The following is a 23,919-nucleotide window of genomic DNA, read 5'->3' on the forward strand; positions in this document are numbered from 1 at the left end:
ATTCCCTCATTTACCCCCAGGGGATGCCTATGACAAAGAGACTGTTACTACCCCCTTTTGTTGATAAGTAAACTAAAACATGAAGAGGTGTTACTATCAGAGCCATGAATAGAACCAACCCCCAAGATTTCCAACCCTGGGCTCCCACCTCTCCTCCACACTGTTTCTTAAGATGTATTAGATCCCATCAGTAAAAATAAGTGGCTCTACCAGGTGACCCAGACCAGCCATCATCTCCCTTCCCCACCCAAAATGATTGTCCGGTTGACCTGAGAAACAGGTCCCAGAGCCAGAATCATCCAAGTTGAGAGCTGGAATCCACTCACCTCTGCTACTAACAAAACACAAGTTCCTTCTTTTGCTTAACCACAAAGCAGTCTTGCTAATCTAAACAGTTGATGGGGGGGGGGGAGCGCTTGGGTGGCTCAGTGGGTTGAGCTTCTAACTCTTGATTTCAGCTCAGGTCATGATCTCAGGGTCATGAGATCGAGTTCCGCACTGGGCACTGAGCATGGAGCCTGTTTGGGATTCTCGCTCTCTCTCTGCCCCTCCCCCACTCACACTTGTGTCTCTCTCTCAAACAAACAAACAAGCAGTTACGAACATATTCACAGTTTGTATTCATCTTGGAGACCAGATCTCTTTCCCATCATACAGAAGAACCGGGCAGAAGAACTGGGCTGGAAAAATGTTAACGTGTTTTATGTTGAGTAATAGGCAATCTTTGAATTGTGATTTCCCCCCAGTCTTAGGCAGGGGAATAGGTTTCTGGAATTCTTGCATCCCAGCGTGTCACCCACTCTTCCTCCTTTTCCTCCTTCATCCCACATTACCTCACATCCAGAGCACATGCTAAGCTAACAAAGCTAAACGAAATTAGGCAACAGATAGAACTCAGTCCGTCCCCCCACCACCCACTTCCACCAGCTCTCCCAGAACACTTCTATTTCCCTTTCACTTTGGTTCTCGTGGGATTCCGTGTTTTGGGGAACACTGGAGGGATTTATCATGAGCAGGTGGCTGTGATGTGTCAGAAAGAGGCAGCAGATCAGCCCAGAATACAAGGCGGACCAATGCACATTTTGCCGGGGGAGTAAGAGCTGTGCACGCCTTTGGGAGACTGTGGGAGCTGGGCTGGCAGGTGCTGCCTCCATTCTAGGTTCTCCTCGCGGGGGCGGTGGAGCAGTGCTCAGACCTACCTCGGGGGGCACATCGAAAGGCTCCACCTCTACCTCTGTTGAGTTGGTCTTGTCTGAAGCCTGCTGGGATTTTCCATCATCGGTTTTGTCACCCTTGTCTTTACTGGAGCCTTTGGAAGATTTGGAGTCTTTGTCCTTCGAAGACGACTTGAGCTCCTTGAGTGCCTTAGAAAATCTAGATTCCTGCGCCCCTCCCGAGAGGATCTCTACAGCAATTTCCACCAAGATTCTGCCCCTGAATGACACGCCTTCTCCAAAGCCTTCATTCAGTTCCTGGTAGTCATCCATCAAACTGTGGTTCCTGGGTGAGCCATACAGGTTAATCCAGGCAGGTCCAAACGTTGGTAGAAAGCCTGCAAAAGCCCCAAGCTTTAGTTGCCTGGTAATGTTTCCTAGATGACTATTTCTTGCTTTATGAAAATTACACACATTCATTTAAAATGTAAAATATACAGAAAAAAGAAAATATTTACAGAATATCCCATCCCCCAAAGAGCCACAATTGCCACTTTGTTATATCTGCTGTACTTCTTTCTTTCTAGTGCTTCTTGCGTGCACATGATTACACTTGCTCACGCCTGTAATGATACCACCAACGCCGACGCGGACCCTTGTCTGTTCACTCATTCAGCTCATGTTTATTGAGTCCTGACTTGTGCCGGACCCCGTGCTGGACACTAAACATGGAGCCCAGTGGAGAATGAAGCAGAAACAAACACTGAACAAGTAAATACTTACATTATAAGTGCTAAGCAGGAGATTTACCTTAAGCAGCGAGAAGAGATAACAGGCTGAGGAGGCATGGAGAGGGGTCAGGCAGAAAAGAGATTCTGTCCCAAAGGAGAGTCAATTTTAAGAAGCAGAGATACTGTGTTAAAGGGGATAAAAAGATTTTATGACCCCTGACATCTAATTTTTAAAACTATTTTATACATTTCTTTGAACACCATCAAGACATTCCTGAAAAGCTGGGGTAAAACATGTTTATGTCAAGTTGAGATATTCTGAGGGCGGTGCGCATTCTGTGGAAAGCAATCCTGTGGCGAACCCTTCCACAGTAGGAAGGCTTAAACGATAGGTATTTACTGAGGCCTTTCTGTGGTGTCACGCTGTGAGAGGCATAAAAATATGTCAATCTTGTCCTCTGATTAAGCAAAGCCTTTGGTATATCTGTTATATGCCCCCCCACACATATATATGCATAAATCGACTCGTCAATTAACGCCGATTTGTAGTGCAGAGAAAGATTGCCTTGGGATTTAAGGAGGGAGGGTTTGTTGGGATATTTAGAAAGTTATCACCTGCTAATTTAGGTTTTGCAAATAAAGAAATAGTCAAAGCTCTTTCCTCTGACAGGTGGATTAGCTGGGACTCCTCCTTCCCTCCCTGGCTCTCGGAGACAGCAGTCAGCAGCACCTTCCTGCAACACTCAGGACTGTGTGCTCCTAACAATATCTTCTGGACCATTTAAACATGTAAAAACCAGTCTTAGCTTGGGAGCCATACAAACATATTAGGTCAGTGGGATGTAGCCCATGGACCATAGTCTATCAATGTCCGACCTAATCTAAACTCTTCATTTTGCATTTAAGAAACCTAAGGCCCAGAAAGGGGGAGGGACTACCTCAAGGACACACAGCGATGTTCATGGAAGACCTGGGACCAGGTCCAAGCCTCCTGGCTCGCACAGCCCGCCTCCACCTACTGCCCTGAATCAACCCGAACCACAAACCATGCAGAGCATAGATATGACCAACACACTGCCTGCTCCAATCCTCTCGCTATGAAAATGAAGCCTTCAAATCAATCATTTGGTGACCCCATTTCCAAGTGAGACACATTTACCTTTATCTCCATCCTGCTCATTGGAGATTTTCTTCAGGTCGATGAAATGGGTGGCCAAAGCTACATCATTCACGCTGCCTTCGTCCCACACCTGGATTTTCACCCTCCGACACAAAGGAGGGAACATCTCCTTGAAGACCACCTGTTCGTGCCACACGGGATCCGCACAGTTCTTCTGCACTGTGGTTCGCCCCTAAAAACAAACCCAGCACTACGTAAGCCATCAAAAGAAAGGAAAGAGGCCCCGTTAATTGACTAAAGAAAACTCTTCCATGTATACAATGGAATATCACACAGCCATCAGAAGGAACGATTACCCAAGATTTGCATCAACATGGATGGGACTAGAGGGGATTAGGCTAAGTGAAATAAGTCAAGCAGAGAAAGACAATTATCATATGGTTTCACTCATTTGTGGAACAGAAGGAATAATAGGGAGATGATAGAAGGAAGGGAAGAATGAAGGGGGGGTAAACAGAAGGGGGAATGAACCACCAGAGACTATGGACTCTGGGAAACAAACTGAGGGTTTCAGAAGGGAGGGGGTGGGGGATGGGCTAGCCCAGTGATGGGTATTAAGGAGGGCACATAGCGCATGGAGCTTTGGGTGTTATACGCAAACAATGAATCATGGAACACTACATCAAACACTAAGGATGTACTATATGGTGACTAACATAAAATAAATTTAAAAAATAAAGATATTCTGTCATTTAATCTTTACCACAGGCCATGAATTTTGCATTACTATACACATTATACAGATGAGGACCTGATAGCTCAGAGAGGTTAAGAGATTTGTCTAAAGGCAAACAGCAGAATTGAAACTAAAATAGTTTACACCAAAATCCATGTACTGTCCTTTCTTTCTCTTTCCCATATAGCATTATTATGTCAGTTCACAACAGACCTTTTACCGAACTTCTAGCTCATGCTAGGCACAGTGGGTTCAATGACAAATAAGATTTGATCCCTGTCCTTAAAATAATTTTGCCTATGGGGGCGCCTGGGTGGTTCAGTCAGTTAAGTGTCTGTCTTCAGCTCAGGTCATGATCTCAGGTCCTGGGATGGAGCCTGGTGCCAGGCTCCCTGCTCAGCAGGGAGCCTGCTTCTCCCTCTATCTCTGCTGTTTCCCCTCCTTGTGTTCTCTGGTTCTCTCTCTGTCAAATAAATAAATAAAATCTTTAAACAAACAAAACAAAACAAAACCCAGCTGGACATATAAAGTAAGTTGCCAGAAATAATGAATCTGCTTCCACCTAACCGCCATGGAAATCCGTTGCGCCCAGGAACAATACACTAGCCCCCCCTTATCCGCAGGGAAGGCATCCCAAGACACCAGTAGATGCCTGAACGCGCAGACAGTACTGAACCTTATATAGATTATGGTGGTTTTCTCCCTATACATACATACCTATGATAAAGTGTAATTTATAAATAAGGCACAGTCAGAGATTACCAACAATGACTCATAATAACATAGAACAATCAAAACGATATACTGTAATAAAAGTTCCCGTAGATCTTAACAACCTCAGCGTACAATCTCTTTCCCTTTCTTATTGAGGACTTTCACCTTTTCACCTCAAGGAGGCACTTACAGCTTCTTTGGTGCATCCCAATTGCCAGGACCACTCCTCCTGCCTCTAGCGGACATTATTCGGTAAAATAAGGGTGATTTGAACACAAGCGCTGGCCTAGCGCCACCGTGTATCCCATAACCCAGGGAGCTAAGGGACTCACTGCAGGCCGGGCTGTCGCGCTGGATAAAGGGATGATTCACATCCGGGTAGGATGGCGCAGGATCGCGCGAGATTTCGTCCCGCTGTTTGGAACGGTGTGCAATTTAGCACTCCTTGGTGGTTTATTTCTGGAATTTCCCATTTAATAATTTCAGGCCCTGGTGGACCATGAGTGACTGAAACCATGGCAAGAAAACCACAGATAAGGGAGGAATACTCTGCACCGGACACCATGCCCAGCATCAGCGACAAAGGAAGTGACTGATGGGTCCTGCCCTTAGGAAGTTCTCCTAATCACAGGGCGCTGGGGTAAAGCCAACATGCACGTTCTGAACAGGAGTTCAGAACATCTCCAGGGATGGAGCAGATATAGTTAGACCCTGAGTTTGTGCCTTGTGCAAATCCCTTCCCCCGTCTGGACTTCAGTTTCCTCATCATAAAATGGAGGTGATGTCCTATATGACTCAAGGGGTCCAAGTAAAAAATACTCCAATGTTCACCCTGCCAAGAGGAGGGGTTGGAGTAGCATATATTGTAAAACCAGAGACAACATGCGTGTCAGCTGAAGCTTTAAAGTCCAGCCAACCAGGATTAAGCTGTGACCATGTGCCCAGGCCCTGGTACCTCCAATGGCTCTTGAGCAGGGAACAGCAGGGAACAGAGATGTCCAGGCTTACAGAGTTCAAGGACTACCTGGGGAGCCTGGGGAGCAGGTTGGTAGATAGGCGGAGATGCTACAGAGCCTGTGGACAGGGTAATCGCTCAGAGAAGTAGCCAGAGGTGAGGAAGGAGGCCTGTCTGCCTGGGTTCTAAACTGTAATACCCCATAGCCCCTCTCCATGATCTCAAATGGACAGTGAGTGGGTCACCACCACCCCCACTTTCCTGCCATGTGACTCAATACCTTTTGTGACAAGCTTTCTCTCTTAAGGCGCTTCCTAATTTTTATTTTAACTTGATTTCATTTGATTAGAAATGCCCTAGGTGCAGAGCAGAGTTCTGGCCCTGGTTTGCTGCTGGTGGTGATGACATTCCTTACCATCTGCCCAGCAAAGGAGACCTCCACGAAGGGGTCCACGAGGTCCTTATTGTCACCTACAAATGCTTTAGTGACGTTCGCCATGATGCTGGAGTTCATTTTGGGCAACCCCTCTGCTTTGTAGAGTCTCACATAGAATCTGGCCCAGGGTCTCTCTGATGGAAACCCTCGAGGGATCAGAAGGTTCCTTGAGGGGGAACAAAAAACAAAAAATAAAAAAGCTCTCTCACTTGGAAGAAGAGAGAAAAGGTAGAAGGAATTTGGAGACAGAAATAAGGATCCTGATATAGGAGAAAAAAACTGAAAAGAACAGGATTCATTGCTAAAATGAGTTTTCTTTGTGGTGTAAATGGCAGCGAAGGCTATGAATAGAGTGAATGCAAAATCCTTCAAGTCCTTGAATTATAGAATAAACACCGTCTCCCACTCTGCATCTTGAAAGAAGCACATTAAGTCTTCCCATTTCACAAACCACTGGTTGAAATGATAATTCCTTCAAAGAAAAATCAGCCAAGTTCAGATAAATAGGATAAACTCAGGAACAGCTTATCTATTTTGGGCTATTATAGGGAGACAGCTGTCCTTGTCCTAGAAGCTGACCTCCCAAAGGCTAGTGACACCTTTGATAAGACACATCTCAGTGCCTCTGATAGAGCAGAATCCCTGGTAGACAAGCCATGAATTTGGCAGTTCTCATGTACCCACAAGGAAAGGGAGGGAGAGGGGGGAGAGAGAGATGGAACCCAGGACATATCATTTCTCTTGCATGACCCTGGATGGGCCTGTCTCACTTTTCTATTTGCTCCTCAGCATCGGGGGTTTTGGGGTTGGTCTTCAAGACGTCGCCTTTCCCGGTCACGCTGATGTCACACTTCAGGTACCCCTTCGTGCCAGTCCTGATGTCGCCAGGGTCTGTGAGCAGGGCCCACTTGTCACAGAACTGATGACCTGTAAAAGCGTCCTGACAGCTCAGATCCCCTGCACCCCTGGATCCAGCAGGTGCAGCCAGTTCTGTCCCACACCCCAGGCCTCCCTCACTCTGCTCCCTAGGAGGCTGCAGCTCTTCCCGGTATTCCCAGCCTCATTCTGCCCCTCCCCCCAATTTCCTCCTCTCCTTTTGTTCCCACCCTCTTTTTTGTCTTCTCCCACCTGCCACACGTATTTGGAAAGCCTTCCACCCAGTGCTGATCACCTAGACAGGTTCCTAGCTTCGACAGGCTAGGAGGACAGTAAGGGAGTAGAGAAGTCACATATTCTTTCAAAGGCTGTAAATGGGGCTCATGGATCTTTTTGTTCGGCCTACTCTGTCAGTCCAAACTTGAAAAGCTCTTACAAAATCTAGACCTCTGGCTGATCTAAAAAAAAAAAATTGTTATCTCTGCCAATACAGAATGCACAGTTCCTCGGGTCAGCAGGTGGTAAAGGAACTGAGGAGCCACTGCTCAGATCGTGTGGGTTGTGAGCCCTCCTGTTCCCCACAGTCTGCAGCACCCCTTAAGGTATTAACCCTACCCACTGTGCTCTGTTATGCCCACGGCCTGGCCCCCTGGATTCACGCAAGTTGGAATTGCTTTGAAGAGCAGGGACCTTTCACGAGACCATCTAGATTTGTCGATGGCCCTCTTACTTATCAGCTCCTGACCTTGGACAAATTACCCGCCTTCTCTGAGTTTCACTTTCCTATAAATCTGAGACAATAAGAATTATCATAGCAAACCCTTACATGGCATGCCACAGCCGTTACTCTGCGCTAGGTTCCATAGGCAACACTTCATATATCAACTTAATCTTCCAACAACTCTGGAAAGGAGGTATTATTTTATCTTCATTTTCTCAAATGAAGAAGCTGAGGTGCAGAGAAGTCAAGTCATCTGCCTAGGGCTGCACAACCAGGAAAGAGCAGGTGGAATTTGAAGCCAGGCAATCTGGCTCCAGAGTCCACATGTGTAATTCCTAGGCCACCTTGCCCGCCTCTGTCTCACGGCATCTCAGCACTACATCATAGACAGAGTTTGTTGGGGGGAGGAAACTGCTGTCAGTAGATTGTAAACATTGAGGAAAAGAGCCAGGTTTGCTCCAATTGTGTAATTGGTGCTCCTGGGATTGCATGAGTGGGTCAGGGATGGGCACACGAATGAACTGACCTCCAGGTGTGGCAAACTGGACATGAGTGAGGGAGAGATTGGGAGGCGATGCCTTCTTACCAGGCTGGTTGTACACAGTCCCCAGGTCGACTTTGAAGGAGCCGATCAGTATGCTGCCTATCAGCTTGTGGTGAAAAACCTGAGGAGAGATGGAGCAGTGAGCCCGGCCACACTAGATTTCTCTTTGAGGATAAATCTGTGAAATGGGTTCGTGACCCCTCAGCAAGGATTCCAGACCTTGATGCTTATCTGGCCCTCACTCTTGTCTGGAGCACAATGACATGTAGTCATCAAGTGAAAAGGGCATCCAGAAGTTTCTCACCCGGACTTCTTCCTCCGGCAGGTTCTCAGCTATTGAAGGACACCTAACAAATCTCACTCTCAGAAAAGTATCTTTTGAAGCCAAAGTGAGCTCTCGTACAGCCCACCCTTTAACACCCATCTCTGCCTATTGAAACTCTACCCATCTTTCAATGCCTAGAGCAAAAGTTGCCTCCTCCAAGCAGCCTTCCCTGATTCCCCACAGCTGAAAGTCCCCTTTCCCTCCTGAACTTCCACCACATTCTGCTCACAAGTTACTCAGAGAACTCATCACATATTGCTTTGAGAAGTTTGGGACATGTACACTAGTCAGAACAAGGGGAGTGCTCATCCTCAAGGTTTTGTCTGCTCAGAAGTCGGCAGCAGAGTGCCTGGCTGGCGACAGCAACACATTTTAATGCAGTGCTATCAAGATGAGGAAGCTCTAAAGGAAAGCAGCAGAGCTGGCACAGGGTCCAGAAGCCACACCGCATGACAGACTGCTGAAGAAGCTGGAGTGGTTTAACCTTTAACTCAGAAAAGAGAAAACTGGGGGTGTGGAGGAGGGGTAATGGTGACTGAAGTGCTTTCCAATCTTGGAAATGCTACCTGTGCAAGAGGGAGTAGGTTCCCCATGTGGATCCCAAGTCACAGGAAAAGAGACTCACCTCACTATAAGGACAGTTTTATAACAGAACTTCCTAGCAATGTATAGGCTTTTCTAGAGATAGTGATCGTCCATCGCCAGATATAACCAAGCAATGCGCCCAAACCCCATGTCATGGAAGTGGTGACAGGGTTTCCTGCACCAGCTGCAAGTTAGACTAGAGGGTCTCTGGGCTTCCTTCTATGACATTCTATGCATTCCTTGAGTTGAAAACAGTTTCCTACTTTCTTCTACCCACCACATGCATGGCCATATTCAGAATAGGTGTTCAGGAAACATTCAGTGAATTAATGAATGACTGACTGATCAAATGATGGATGAATGGGAGACTTCCGTGGTTTCTAAATAGCTTCTTTTGGTGGAGGCAACTAATAAAGATAAATTCAATTGACTTCAGGAAATGAAGAAATGACAGTCCTTCCCATATCCCTTTCTACCCTTACTCCCTTGCCCAAACTTTGCAAGGGAGTTAAGAGAACTGAGGGCAAGTAAGGACAGCTTGGCTTGAGAGGAGGAGTTATTTAAGACCACACATACAAAGCTCGCTCCAAGCCTCCCCACGCTTGCAGTTGCTAACGTGGCTTCCCAAAGGCCCCAGCAAGAGCATAAGCCTGACTCAGGCTCTCTTCTCAGGTGAAAGGCATCTGGGTCCCTGTGGGCACAATAGGACATAAGAGCCCACATGGGTCTTTAAATAACACAGGAGGCCTCTTCAAATCATCCATCCACCCAGTCTGAGCGCCAGACAGCCCTGGTGTGGGCACGCATGAGATTATAGGGGCTTCAGGGAGTGTCACACAGAGTGCTTGGGGCCCTGCGTGCCTGGGGTCGCTGTCAAGGAAAGATGGTCTTCGGCACCACCATGGTCTGCTATAGCCTGTCTATCCCAATAGCATCTGCTTACTGCACTCCCCCCTTCTCCCATGTTGAGTTTACTTTGGGCACGTTGACTGTTAGTTCATGGACTAGCAGAAATCTTGTATTAAACACTCCCCTCCAAGAGGAGTTTTCCCTTTAGAATCTTTGGTCTCTATCCCTAACGGCCATTGGGGATCCCAAACTATTATCTTCTTCCAAGTTAGGGAAGGAAAGAAAGGCAATACCAGCTTTGGTCTTTGGTCTAAAAATTCACTGTCCCACAAAAAGTCATGACCCTTGTCTACGATATGGTATAAAAATCTCGCTATTAACTATTTGTCTGAAATCTAGACAGTTTCTTAGGACCCAGCTACACTGCTGATCTCACAAACAGGTGGTTGCCAGAGCTATGCAATGTAACAAAGTCCTAGGCAATGCCCCAGGTCCCGAAACATCTTCTGCACCACTTGTCATCATGCCTAAAATTCAAATTAAGAATGTTTGGCTTGGGGCACCCGGGTGGCTCCCTTGGTTAAGCACCCGACTCTTGATTTCTGCTCAAGTCATGATCTCAGGGTTGTGAGATCGAGCCCCCTGATGGGCTCCACCCTGAGCGTGGAGTCGGCTTAAGATTCTCTCCCTCTTCCACTGCCCCTCCCTGTTCTCTCTCTCTCTAAAAGAAATTAAATAAATAAAAATGTTTGGCTCTTTTTCTTAAGAATATTTGACTCTTGATAACTTCATTCTTCAAGAGTCACATTCTTCAAGTGCCCCTGAGAAAGGGGGTATATTAATTCCACTATTACCTAAGACTTAATACAGGACCTATATATAATATGTTATATATATCTATATATCTATATCTATTACTATGTGTATATATAATAAAATATATAATAAATATAATATAATGTAATGTAATATAATATGTATAACAGAGATGTGTGGGTGATAAGGACAGACAAGGTAGTCTCCAAGACAAGTTTTGCCATCTTCAACGTTGTAATAGAGTTGGTGTCACTGCTGAGGAAAACATTTCCTCATTCTCCACATGTCTTGCATTGGTTCATAAAGTACAGAGTCTGTCCTTCCAGAACCATTAGGAGGAGAGCGCTTGCCCTTCCACCAGTCTACCTCTCTCAGGCATGCATAGCCATGCTAACCTCTTCGTGGGAGAAGCAATGATTTCCCAGACTGGTGAGATAAATGCAATCTGTCACCCACTGGTCTGTCTGTCCCTTTACTGAGTGGTGTGAGGTTGGTATCAATCCTGTCTGGCCCCCGTTCTCTCTCTTTTGGGCTAGTGCTTCAGCATGGGCACTCTCCCTTCCCGTTCCTGTCCTCCATGTGGTGGGCCACCTGGATAAGGTGCCTGTCTAGACCAAGAAGCTTCTTTGTCTCTACTCTTCAGACATGATCTGTGGAGACAGGAATTCACCCACAGAGTGGAGAAAGCGTCTATGCAGCAGACACAACCCCCCATGAGCAGGTCTAAGGTCTACACTCAGAGGCCGCTAGGAAGAGGCCAAATGGCAACCACTTGCTCCCAATCACGTTCTTTGATCCAGCATTACTGATATGTTTGGCTCCTTCCTGATGCCTTTTCCTACTTCTCTCTTTATTACCAACTAGAAAGGGGGAGCAGTGTGATTAATTATCATTAGTGTGGATATCATCCCAAGAGAGAAACACTAACATTTCATCTCATAAAAAGAAATAAATCAGCTCAAAATGGCAATCTGTCAAGATGGCATTTGAAGCACGTGTTGCACATTCCCACGTTAGTAAACTCCACAATTCAATTCATGACGGCTTGAGAGTAGCTTATAACTTGTTTCCAGGAAACACAGATCTCCTTGAGGAGGTTTTCCTTCCCAAATTCCTCCGCATTAGTTATTTCATGTTTCATCCTGTTGGTTTTGAACTCACCATCCCACACTCACCCTCCCAGACCTATTCACCCCTAAGCAGGCTGAGCTGTTCTAGAGAGTTCCCAATACCTAGAATCTCTCCCATCACCCCCTCCCTTCCATCACCAATGATATACTTACTGAGATTTTGATGATCTTGTCAAAAAGATGCAGTTGCGGTCCAATGAAGTCGAAGACAAAGTACTAAAAAACATGAAGTTCATTCTGACCATAAATTCCAGGCTCGCATCTAAGAACCTTATTACTGGACTAGTCGTAGATTTCTATCGTTTTAGCCCATTGCTGCATGGTCCTCAGTGTCATGGATATACCAACAATCAATTGGCCATCCCCTATTTAGGGTCACCTAAGTTCTTTCCAATTTTTTTTCAAATGCAAAAAAAAAAAATTCTATCATCTCCATCTTTGCACAAGATATATGTGAATTTTCCTCTAAAACGGATATAAAATGTGCAGTTTTTGGGTTATGGCTTACGTGCATGTAAATATCTAGTAGATAATACGAAATTTCTTTCCAAAGGGGCCAGGCCATTTTACATTCTCACTGGCGGCATACAAAAAAGCCATTTCTCCATACCCCTGCCAGCCCTTGATATTGTCAATTCTCTTAACTTTTTTGCCTATAAATAATGATGGGTGAAAATCATATCTCAGTGTGGTTTTAATTTGGGGTGAACTTGATTAAGATCTAATTTTCTCAGGATTTTTCAGTTTCAAACATCTCTGTGGCCATTTCCAAGATTAACCAGGAAAAGAATGAAAAGAAATTATGGACAAGGAGGGCTTCTAATTTTAAGAAAGTGATTGAATTTGAGTTGAAGAAATTCTCCAGACCAGTCTATATTCTACAAATAAGAAGACTGAAGACCAAAGGATTTGAAAGACGCACCTGGATTCAGACAGTTGGTTATTGCCAAGCCTGAGAGCATGGCTCAGTTCTCCAGAAGTTATCACACAAGGGGTTCAAGTACTAGATGTTTCATTTGAACTTTACCCAGTACCTTCCAAATGTGAGGTTATATTCTCCTAAAATGCAGGACACTGGAGTGCCGTTCTGTTGGGGGTTGTGTCTTTTGGGGACTGATGGGGGTGGGGGAGGGAGGACCAGGAAGTTGCTTCGTGGGTTGTTTGTTTCTGAGCTTCAGGGTGGAGGAATAACGCAAGGACCTTAGAGATGAACAGGACAGCAGTAGGAAAGGGAGAACTGACTGTTCACAGCCTGCTTTTAAAGGGTGTTATACGCAAATAATGAATCATGGAACACCACATCAAAAACTAATGATGACTAACATAACATAATTTAAAAAATAATAATAAAGGGCAAAACAGAAAAACCAGAATGTGACAATGGAAAGGTGCCATCATCCATCATAATAAGAAACCTTCAAAATGGCGGTCCCTAGATATCAATGACAGGCCATATTACATTCAACGCCTTCTGTTTAAGAAACTAGGAAAATATGCATGACATTTCAGGAAGTTTTTCATATATATGGTCAAATTTTTAAAGAGTTGTGTTGTTCAGAATTTCTTTTATGTGGAAAACTCACATGAAATTCCTTGTTCTGATATATAAAATGCTGTGGGTTCCTTAGACCAATAAATTAGTTCCAGTGTTTATTGCTTTCTGTTGAGTTTCACATTTCAAACTCAATTGCCTCACACAGGTTCCCTAGACCTTTGAGCCACACACATTTTTCTAGCTGGAAAATATTCCCCAGCCCCTATTAACTGGTTCCTTCAACATCTGATGGCCCTTGGGCTTGAAAATTAGGGTCAAAAGCTGTAATAAAGGTTTTCAGTTCAACTTCTATGTTTTTACTTGAGTGTCTACTGATGACAAGTGGGCCCAGTTTCATGTCATTTGGATCCTGGACTTGTATGCATAAAGAAAATACTAATTATAGCACTTCACAATCTGTAGAGTTTTGCAGTTTTAAAGCATTTTCATACACATTATTTCATTTCACAACCATGCCAAAAGTTGTTATGGAGGTGAGGGTAGGACAGGAAGGAAAAAACTCATGGTAAAAGGCTCAGAGGCAGGAGTGATGGATAACTAGGAAAGGAGTTAACAGCTCAAATGGGATTTGGTTATTTTCTGTTGATTTCATTACCCATGGTCTCCGTTTTCAATTACTACTCCCATTAGGGAAACAATTAAGAGTTTTTGCATTTTTAAATAATTCAGTGTCAAAGTGCCTATGGGGAAATAAGCATTCTTGTGCACTGTTAGTTGGAGTGTAAATTGTTACCTCGTTGGAAAGCAATTTGGTGATATCAAAATTTTTAATACACATGCTCTTTGCCCCAGTTATGACATATTAATATTACTATAAATAGTGGCCAAAAGCTGAAAAAACTTAATATCTATCAATGAGAGATTGACTGGTTTAGTAAATTACGGCATATCAATGCAATGGGAAATTACACCAGGGAAGGGAAAATGAGATTGAACTATATGTCTTAATATAGACTAATCTCTAAGATATATTGTTTTGTGAAAAGATCAAGGTCCGAGACAGTGTGGATAGAATGCTACCATGTGGTTACAATATTTATTTGTACTCTTGTACAAACCTAGGATATCTCTGGAAGGATACACAAGTGCCTGGTGAGAATGGGTTGGGGGAATAGGGGCTTAGGGATCAAAGATCAGAGGGACACATATTTTTCATCATATATCGTTTTATACTCTTTATATTTTTTACCACTTTTTACTATGTATTTTTTTATTTAAAAAAAGAGAATTTAGTGTGTATAACATTTAGAAGCTTCCTGTCTCTCTTTGATGTTTCCCTCTCTTTGATGTTCACCATTTTTGTACTGCTTAGAAAAATGCGTCTGCTTTACTTTCCATTGCAACTTGCCTATTTCCAAAATTAATAATTAAATTTCTAGTGTCTCTTTCATGAAAAAGATGTTTATCTTCTTCATAACCAACACTCAATACATTTATTCAATATAAAACCAGAGCTTATAATGGATGAAGATGAGCATACGAGAAATAAGAAAATGGGTATATTGAAAACACGGCAATGAATTTCAAATCAGTAGGAATTCCTCGCCTCTCCTTTTCATCATGTTTTTGTGAAACTCCATGAGGTTGTTTGTAAGGAGGCTCAGAGAGTATGCCAAGGCTTAGATGAGTGGTGGGAAGCAGTGGGGAGGGGCCCAGCTTTTCTATTTAGCTACCACTACCACAGATGGCAGTGGAGGGAGTGCGGGTGGAGAAGATGTTGGTGACCTCCGCGACTTACTTCATTGTAAAATGGGCTGTTGGTTCCTTCCTTCACTGTGCTTTGCTTCTTCTCGTCCCCGACCTCAATGACCACAACGGGATCGATGTTCTCACCCACCAGCTGGCGGGCCTCGGTGATGGTGATGGCAATCTACAACACAAAGCACATGTCTGCACTCGGGACCTCGCGCTCATTCACACGAGAAGAACTGAGGGAGGCTGGGCGGGAGGAGTCATTCACTTACTTGATAGTTTTGGGACCTGACCTCCCCATCATGGATCTTAGTCAACAATTTCGATCTATTAAAAGAAAGTTTAACATATTTGTTTCATTAAGTAAGAACATACTTTAGATCCATAAGCCATGATCATATTTTCGCAGGTACATCTAAGTATTTTTATTTATACTGTATCACATAGTCTCTCCCCATCTCTGGAGGAGATAATGTAAATGACCAAGTGACTTAACCTCTCTATGACTCAGCTTCTCTGTCCTAAAAATGGAACAATAATAGCACTTACCACCTGAGGTAATTGCTACAATTGAATGATATCATGCCTGTAAAGGTTTAACCCCGTGCTTGGCAAGAAGAAATGTTAACTCTTATTGTGAGTACGGTAATCAGCATCATTTATTTTTTATTTTACAGAATGAGAAGCTGAGATGCCCCAGCAAGTCGGCGGCAGAGCTGGGTGTACGTAAAGATCTCCCTTGTCTCCTGTCCGATCCTATCCACAAGACCTCTTTGCCATTTCTAGTAGATACACCAACCCTGAATTTTATGATTGCTTTTGAAAGGATGAGTAAAAGAGAAAATTGGAAGGAACGACCAAGATCCCATCTCAGTGAGATTTCACATTCCAGGCGATTTCATTGATCTGGACTGGAAACAGATGTGCAACCTCTGGGCATTTAGAAACTGGATAATAGTGGAAAGAGGTGAAGAATCCCTCTCATCACCAAGGCAGCAATGGGTGGGAAATGAATGAGCTTGAGTTCCTATTGAATTTTATTCTCTTGCCTTCTGACAATACCATCTTGCATTTGACTTCATCCCATTTCTGCTGATTATAATTGAGTCTAATAGAGAACAGAGTAAGCTAGTAAAAAAATCTCAAAGCTTTGGAGTCAGACTGATCTGAATTAAAGTATTTGTTTTTCCCAATTTTGTGAGCTTACCCTTAATTTCCTCATCTGAAAGTGGAAATAATAATCTGACCACATAGGTTGCTCTAAGGATTAAAGGAGATAAAGCATGTAGGGAAGGGTCGATATCAAAAGGTATATATGTTCATTAATAAAATGGCAAATTCATACTGACCATTTACTGTGTGAAAGTGCTTTGCTGGTCTCAGAAGATAAACAGATGAATGAGCTAGCAACCTGGCCCTTGTAGAGCTAGCAATCTATCCCAGGGAGAGAGGACCAAAGCGTATCAAGAAAGAACTAGTAAATGTAAAATGTGTCATAGAAAAAAATGCAAAACAATTTCAAAGGAGAGAGACGTTCCTGAGAGCGCAGGTAAGCAATAAAGACTTTAATGCAGTGAGTGGATGTCACCTGAGCATTAGCTGGTGGGTAGAATTTTGATTGACGCAGAATGCACTGACCAGGGAAAAAGAAAAAGTCTACTCCTCCTTACTTCTTTCTCTCCTGCCTTCCTCCAGTCAGTGCTGTTATTCTGGTGAAAGAAATCACAAGGGATCCCTTCAAGGATATTTAAAAATAATTGCAATCCTGACTCAGGGGGCTTGGGGGGCCATGATTGTCATGATGCAGTATAGGGAGAAGGAGATACTGCAGTGAGTATATGCATACAAATTTCATGTCTCCTTTTAAGAGTCAATATTTCATCTATCACCATCTCTGATTTCCAGCTCCTTCCCAACCCCCCTCTGCCCCTTACACATATCTACTGCGTGCCATCCTGTCGTGGCCCAGTTATAACAATTCAGGGTCTGCCACACGGGGAAGGACTAACTTGCTTTATTGATAGTAAGAATTATGAGCAGAAATAGAAGGGAGGGTGTGAGGAATTACCATGCTTAAGAAATTGACATAAATAAATATGGTAGACTGAAGGCGCTGAGAGCTCCAAGTATTAGTTCCCTTGGATCTTTGCTCTTTGCTTTGTAACTTGTAGTCTCCGTTCTGACATGGGCTGGACTTGTGACTTGCATTGGCCAATAAAATGCAACAGAAATGACTTTTGCTAATTCCAAGCCTAAGCTCAAGAGACTTTGTATACTTCCACTCTGTCTTCCTTCTCTTGGGTCTCAGCCATCACCACCACTGGAATAAGCTTGGACCAGCCTGCTCGAGGATCTAACGCCATATGAGGAGAGCTCAGTGGTCCAGGTGAAGCAATCCTAGACCAGCTCACCACCAGCCAACCCTCAAACTAAAATCAGCAGAGTAACCAAATGACCACACACACATGAGTGATGGATGTATAACTACCTGCAACCAGTAAAACTAACCAACTAACTCATAGATTCATAAGCAATAATAAATTCTTGTTTTACGCCTCTGAGTCTGGGGTTGTTACGCATGAAGCCCTAACTGATGACAGCAAATGACATGCAGGAGGCCAGTTTGTTCTGACTTTTTTTGGGTAGGATAAACACTTGGGACAAATACAAAGCTAAGACATCTGGCACCTTGATGAATTAAAGAGCAGGTGAGGGACAGCTCCTGAGTCCGTGCCCTGTTGTTGCTGTCATTTCTGAATTATGAGGCACAGCAGGACCTCAACTCGGAGGATTTAAGACCAGAAGCTGGTCAAGCTGGGCCCCTGGCCTGCTGAAGGCTGACCGGTATCAAGAGGCCAGCACTGCCATAGAGGATACGGAGTAGATACAGACCTCCGTCTTCCTGTCTTAGACCTTTGGCTCCTTGCAGACAGTGATCGGGTATTAGTCTCTGTTCCCCAGAACCTGCAGAAGGACCTGCACGTGGGAGGGGTTTAGCAAACGTGTGCTGACTGCCGGCACCAACTCGTACCTTCTCTTTGGAGGAGCTGAGGGGACAGGAGTGACAGACTCACGATCATAAATCAAATCTCCTCCCGGTCCTTCCTGGTGAGAAGGCCCCTCCTGTGGTGCGTCAGCTTCCCCTTGGCCATCTAGAGAAAGGAAGAAAGCTCTGTCAGTTATCACACACGGTGGTGATCTGAGCCTCAACTGTCCAGCACCATGCCAGTCACCATCAGGGGTACAAGGAGGCTAAAAGACAGTTCCTGCCAGCAGGAACCTTCACATCTCGTTGGCAGAAAAGAAACGCACATACCTTAAGTTTTCTAAAAAAAAAAAAAAAAATATATATATATATATATATATATATATATACACACACACACATATATATATATATATATGTATTTGTCTCTGTTTCCAGAAAAGAGTAGATGTATATACATGGTATTGTGGAAAGAAAACTGGATTATGAAATTCAAGACATGCTTTCAAGTCATGACCTTGCCACAGTGGACCTTCAGACAAGTCATTTATTCTCTCTGATCCTCCTCAGCAAAATGCAATGCGCACAAGAATCACCCGGGCAACTGCTGAAACGCAGAATCTGATTCAGTAGGTCTGGCGTGGAGCCCAAGACTCTGCCTTTCTGATAGCAATGGCCCACGGAGATCTGTTCCTGCTGTCAGAGGGCCAGTGTTGAGTAGAAAGGTGTCCTAGGTTGAATTATTTTCTCCAAAGACCTCGAGTCCTAGTCCCCAGAACCTGCAAATGTTACTTGGAAATGGGGTCTTTGCAGATGTGATTAAATGAAGGATTTTGCGATGAGGAGATGACCCCTGATTACACAGGTGGGTCCTAGTCGCAATCGTATGTATGGTTAGAAGAGGGAGGCAGAGGGAGAACCGAAGAGCACAGTGCGATCACAAGGCAGAGATGGGCCCGATGCCACCCCTGCCATCGGAAGATGGAAGAGGCAGGAATCAGATACTCCCCGAGGGGGTGGGGCCCTGCCCCATGATACTGATGGTGAATTTCCTGCCGCCATTACTATGAGAAAATTAATGTGGGTTATTTTAAGCCACCCACAGGAAATGAATGCACGAGTGTCTAGAAAATTTAAATGAATGGATAGTAAATATATTCTTTAGACCTCCTCTTCCCCCACCAAGGGCTTCTGATTTAAATTGATCTGGGATGTTGCTTGGATGTCAATTTTTTAAAATTTCCGCAGGTGATTCAAATATGTAGCAAAGCGTAAGAACCACTTCTCAGCCAGATTTTGGCAAAAACCAAAGAGTGGGTAGAGTGGTCTCAGGCGCTAAGAGGCTGCACGGTGTAGTTGAAGGTTGGGTGGAAACCCCAGCTCTGCCACTTGCCAACTGTATGATTTGGGGCAAGTTACTTAAGTTCTCTCAACTCCATGGTCCTCTCTAAAGCCAGGCAAGGCCAATGTTACCTACCTCGCAGAGGTGTTATTTTTCTACTGTCTATTTTCTTTATAGTACTCTTCTCAACCTGTGATTCAGTTACCTCCTCAGGTCTCAACAGCTAAAAGAGGCTCCCCCAACCCCTCCCCCCAAAAACAGGATGGTTTGAGGACTTTTTACAAAGGTGTGGGTACAGAAAAGTCATAAAGAGTTGTGCAGCTATCTGGGGCTCACAGCAGCCTAGATGTTTCCGTGTGGAGGCCCCCAAAAATGAGGCAAGAGAGCAGTTACCAGAACCTGGATGGAGAGGAAGTCAGGTCTGGTTGGCTTCCCTCCAATCGTTCAGCTGAGGAACACATCCAACCACTGGATCTGAGCTCCCGCTCCTTCCTCCCTCCGACTTCCTGCAGGGCCGCCACTGGGGAAGGGACTGGGTTCTGCATCAATAGAAGTCAGCCTCCTGAGACCCAGAACCGCTGGAGAAGGGTGGAGAACTGATCTGGAAAGGCACACGGAAGAGTCCTACACAGGGCGGTCCTCCCTCTGAACTACCCGAGTGCACTGTTCTGTACCAGAATCTCGCACAGGACCCAGCACTCAGCCGACAGCCCACTGGCATTTGTTGAGGAAATGAATGAATGACTGATCCTGGGAGGGACTCCATAACTTTGCTGGGTAACTAATTCATGGGTGGGTGAGGATCATTGGAATTTTATAAATTAAGACGTAGCCACAGTGCCTCAAATACACAGATATGAGAGCCACTGACTTCGAGAATCTCCAAAGGCTTCATTCAGAAAAGCCCTAACTTCCCAGGCCAGGCCAGGCCAAAAAGGAGAGACCACAGCGTACTCAGTTCTGTGGACTTTGTTCTGTCACTCTCCTACGGGGAAGGGCAAGCCCCGGGCCAGCAGCACAAATGCTATTTACCTTCCAGGAGAGGCCTGATTCCTCTCCGCCCTGTTTGCTTTGTGGGCTGAAGACTCTAATTAGAATGAGCCGGGGAGTCAGCTCCTCTGAAACGCCTCGGGTTGACTGCCCTACATCTCCGCCAGTGTTGCTTTCCTCCCCTGTGCGGTCCGTGGAGGCTGCTAGCTGGAGGCTCACCCACGCAGTAGGAACACCCAGGCTCTTGTGTAAGACTGACCTCTGCTCAGGAGCCGGCTTTTCCGCTTCCTGGCTGTGCAACTTTAGGCAAGCACCCAGCCTCTCTGCACCTCCTTTGTAAAACAGGAACAAAGGAGCCTACATTTCACAGTCCATGCATGTCAACTAAAAAGCAGCAGGAAGTTGTTAAATGTGTCCTGGATATAATTTTTCATAAGGTCCTGAAAGTAAGGAACTGTCTTATTCAACCTTGTGCCCCGGAACCTACTGCAGGGTCCTAATTTCAAGGACACCAGAAAAGTCCTAAAAGCCTTTTCCACCCACTCCCTGAGTAGGTCGCTTCAAGCCCTGTCCCCGCTTACAATGCCCCTCTCATCCCATCCGAGGATGACTTCATCATTATTTCCAACACTTTAGTATGAACAAGTTTCCATAGATTTCCACTGTAGGTTATATGTGAGGGCAGGAAGTAGAGTTGGGGGAGAGGGACAGGAAGCGACAGGACACCCACAGGGGGCAGCAGTGAAGGGCGAAGGAAGCCCCACAAGGAGATGAGAGGGGTGAAGATAAAGCAGACCCATGGCACCATGTTGGTTTAGAAATGGTCCAGAAAGCTGGCCTTGAATTGGCTGTTGCCACGGCCACTGGGCAGAAGCCTCCAAGAGACCACCGCAGGACTGTCCATTGGGAGCGGTTAACTCTATTTGACTCAACAAACATGTGTGTCTACCCGATGCCGGGCCTGGCCCCACTGGCACGGTTCACACTATAACTTGGGGATTCATTTGCTCTTTTGAAGAAGCAAGCATTCTGAGGACACCAAGTCAGACAGCTGGGACTGACATCCCAATGCCACTCACTGCTTCCTGGCTCTGTGCTTCCAGCCTCAGGGTGGCTTCTGGGGTCCATGCAGCCACACAGAGTCCTGTGATCTGAAGGACCTCATCGCACTTGGCTCAATACTCTGCTTTGTCATCCAAAAACTTAATAATTTCTTAACAATGGCATTGCATTTTCGTTTTCCACCGTGCCCTGCAAATTCGGCAACTGTCCTTCCCACTTGCCTTACTCTCTCTGCATTTCTGCAACCTCATTTGTAAACCTGGGATAGCCACACCCACGGGGACGATGATGGCGGGGTCGAATGAGACAATAAATGTAAAGCCTCTCCTGTGGCAACTGCTGTCCTCACTCTTATTTTTAAAATCTCACTGGATCCTCCCCAAGGCGTGGGAGATCAGTCCAGCAGCCCCCATCGGGCCCACTTGACGGAGGGAGAAGCTGAGAATCACAGCTGTGTTGGGATTCCTGGACCACAGAGCAAATCAGGCCAGAAACAGGAGCTTGAACCTTGCCACTGCCTCCCCCTGGGGTCCCCTTCCATGGCCCAGCAGGTATCCACCCCACCCCTGTTGGGCCCAGTGACCAGGTGACCAGCAGCACCGGGGTGGATGTCGTTCCTGCTACCAGCAGGACCCGAAGACCCGAAGACCCCGCAGGCAGCACACTTCCCACCTCACTCCCACCGAGGGAGCGCTCCATTCTCAGCCAAGGAGCTCTGTGCCACCTGTAGTCCCCGGGGCAGTGTATTTTCCCCATCCCCCAAAGCCTCACCTTGGGCAGCCTTATTGGCTAGGATCAACCCCTTCTCTGCTTTCTTCTTCTTCTTCTTCAGCTTGAGCCCAAACATCCCCTTTCTGAAAAGAAGAAGAAAAGCTAAACACCACTGTAATAGTAACTTGGAGTCATTCAGACATATAAGGAGGAAATACACACACACACACACACACACACACACACACACACACACACACACTGAGTTCTCCTGGAAGCTGTCCTCTTCCACCCTGGATGGAAGACCAGTGTCAGGATGACCCAACAAGCTCTTCAGACAGCTCTGCATTTGCAGAAACCATGAAGCCCCACCAGAAATCATGGGGTCAACCTAGAACTTAAACGGGGCAGAATATGAATACAAATAGCCCCAGCCAGTATTTTGCTGTTTCTCCTCTCTCACCTGTACCAGTTACTCAAAATGAATGACATCACTTAATCATTATAGCGACCCTCTCTTACCCATCTTGTAGATGAGAAGGCAAGGCCCAGAGAGGGTAGGTAGTGTTTCTGAAGCCACACAGCTCTGAGCATCAGGACCACAGGAACCCAGGCTCTAACCATGGACCTGCCTAAGCAGGTTCCCTTGAGCAGAGGGGACACCCTCTCCAGAGCCAGGCTCCCAGTCCACTTCAAGGTCAAGAGACCCTGGAACTTACTAAGGTCCCACCACAAGTGCACCGCTCAGCTGACACATGGTCTGTACCCGGAATATCAGCTACTATTATTATTGTCATTATTAGCTGGGAGTGGAAGCTACTTAGGGCCTCCTTCTATCCCAGGAAAGGCTCGCTTCTCTGTCTTAACAGACAATGGAAGCATTCTGCACACTCCTCCTAAGAGAATCCTTTTCTGGAGTTCAGGGACTGAACACTGGATAGAAGGATGGATGGACTCAGAAAAAAATCCTGGCCTTGAGTCAGACAGTCTGGTGAGCTGACCCTTGGAGGAGGGAGAAGGAAGGACAAGGACAGAACAGAGGAGAAGGGAGGAGAGAGCAGCAGACACTCCCAGGAACACCTGTGGTCCCAGAGCGATGTGAGCGAAGTGGAGGGCCATCCACGTTGTCCACTGTGCTTATGGATATAGAACTCGTGAGGGGCTGAGACCAGGGACTCCACGTCAGGCTGTCTGGGCTCTGGTCCCAGCACTATGTGCAGCCTGAAACTTTCTGCATTTTAGGGTCTTCATGCATAAGATGAGATAAGAAATGTCAAGCATTTAGCATAGTGCCTGGAACACACCAGTTGCTCAACAAATGTTAGTTCTGCTTGTTATTGTAATGGGTAGGATTAGGATCAATGAGTGGAAGCTACTAGGTGACAGGAGTTCACTCCATTTATTTATTCATTTACTTACTTACTTATTTGTTTACTATCTTTTTATGTCCCTTAATTCAACTGAGGAATTAAGGAGCCCTCTGCATTGGTGTTGTCTGAACAGTGAAATGGAATGCATAGAGTGGGAGTGAGTTCCCTGTTCCTGGAGGTATACAAGCCAGCGACCACTGGAAAAGGACGTTGTAGAAAGGACAAACATCAGAAGAGGGGGACTGGCCTATGGGATCTTGGGGGTCTTTTATGACGCTGAGATACAGTAGAATGGAAAGAATGGGCTCTGGAAGCCCCCACGCAAGGATAGATTGGGCAAGTCACATTTCTCCTCTGAGACTCAGTTTCCCTGTGGGTACAAATTAATGGAAATAAATAATAAGGTACGTAACTTGACAGAATTGTGAGAATAAAATGAGGTGAAGTAAACAAAGCACTGAGGGCAGTTCCTGGTATACAGAAAGTGCTGGAATGTGCCCTTTTCAGAGGTAGCATTTT

The 23,919-nt window shown here is 45.5% G+C and overlaps 1 protein-coding gene across 1 annotated transcript in view; it reads right to left on the minus strand.

The window, feature by feature from the left end:
* Window positions 1–22,171, minus strand: part of FER1L6 (fer-1 like family member 6) — a 112,181-nt gene extending 90,010 nt beyond the window's left edge. Inside the window, exons 1-10 of the mRNA XM_087864633.1 lie at window positions 22,091–22,171; window positions 17,971–18,091; window positions 15,212–15,266; window positions 14,986–15,117; window positions 11,846–11,908; window positions 8,030–8,108; window positions 6,617–6,773; window positions 5,826–6,012; window positions 3,045–3,237; window positions 1,200–1,552 (exon numbers count right to left, since the gene is read on the minus strand). Coding sequence (XP_087720759.1) covers window positions 1,200–1,552; window positions 3,045–3,237; window positions 5,826–6,012; window positions 6,617–6,773; window positions 8,030–8,108; window positions 11,846–11,908; window positions 14,986–15,117; window positions 15,212–15,266; window positions 17,971–18,091; window positions 22,091–22,166 — 1,416 coding nt within the window. The 5' untranslated portion in view covers window positions 22,167–22,171. The remainder of the gene's footprint in view (window positions 1–1,199; window positions 1,553–3,044; window positions 3,238–5,825; window positions 6,013–6,616; window positions 6,774–8,029; window positions 8,109–11,845; window positions 11,909–14,985; window positions 15,118–15,211; window positions 15,267–17,970; window positions 18,092–22,090) is intronic.
* Between the last annotated feature and the right edge of the window lie 1,748 nt (window positions 22,172–23,919).

This window comes from Ursus americanus, chromosome 9 (genome assembly GCF_024610735.1).
Source record: "Ursus americanus isolate L20-20 chromosome 9, mUrsAme1.1.p, whole genome shotgun sequence".
NCBI lineage: Eukaryota > Metazoa > Chordata > Mammalia > Carnivora > Ursidae > Ursus > Ursus americanus.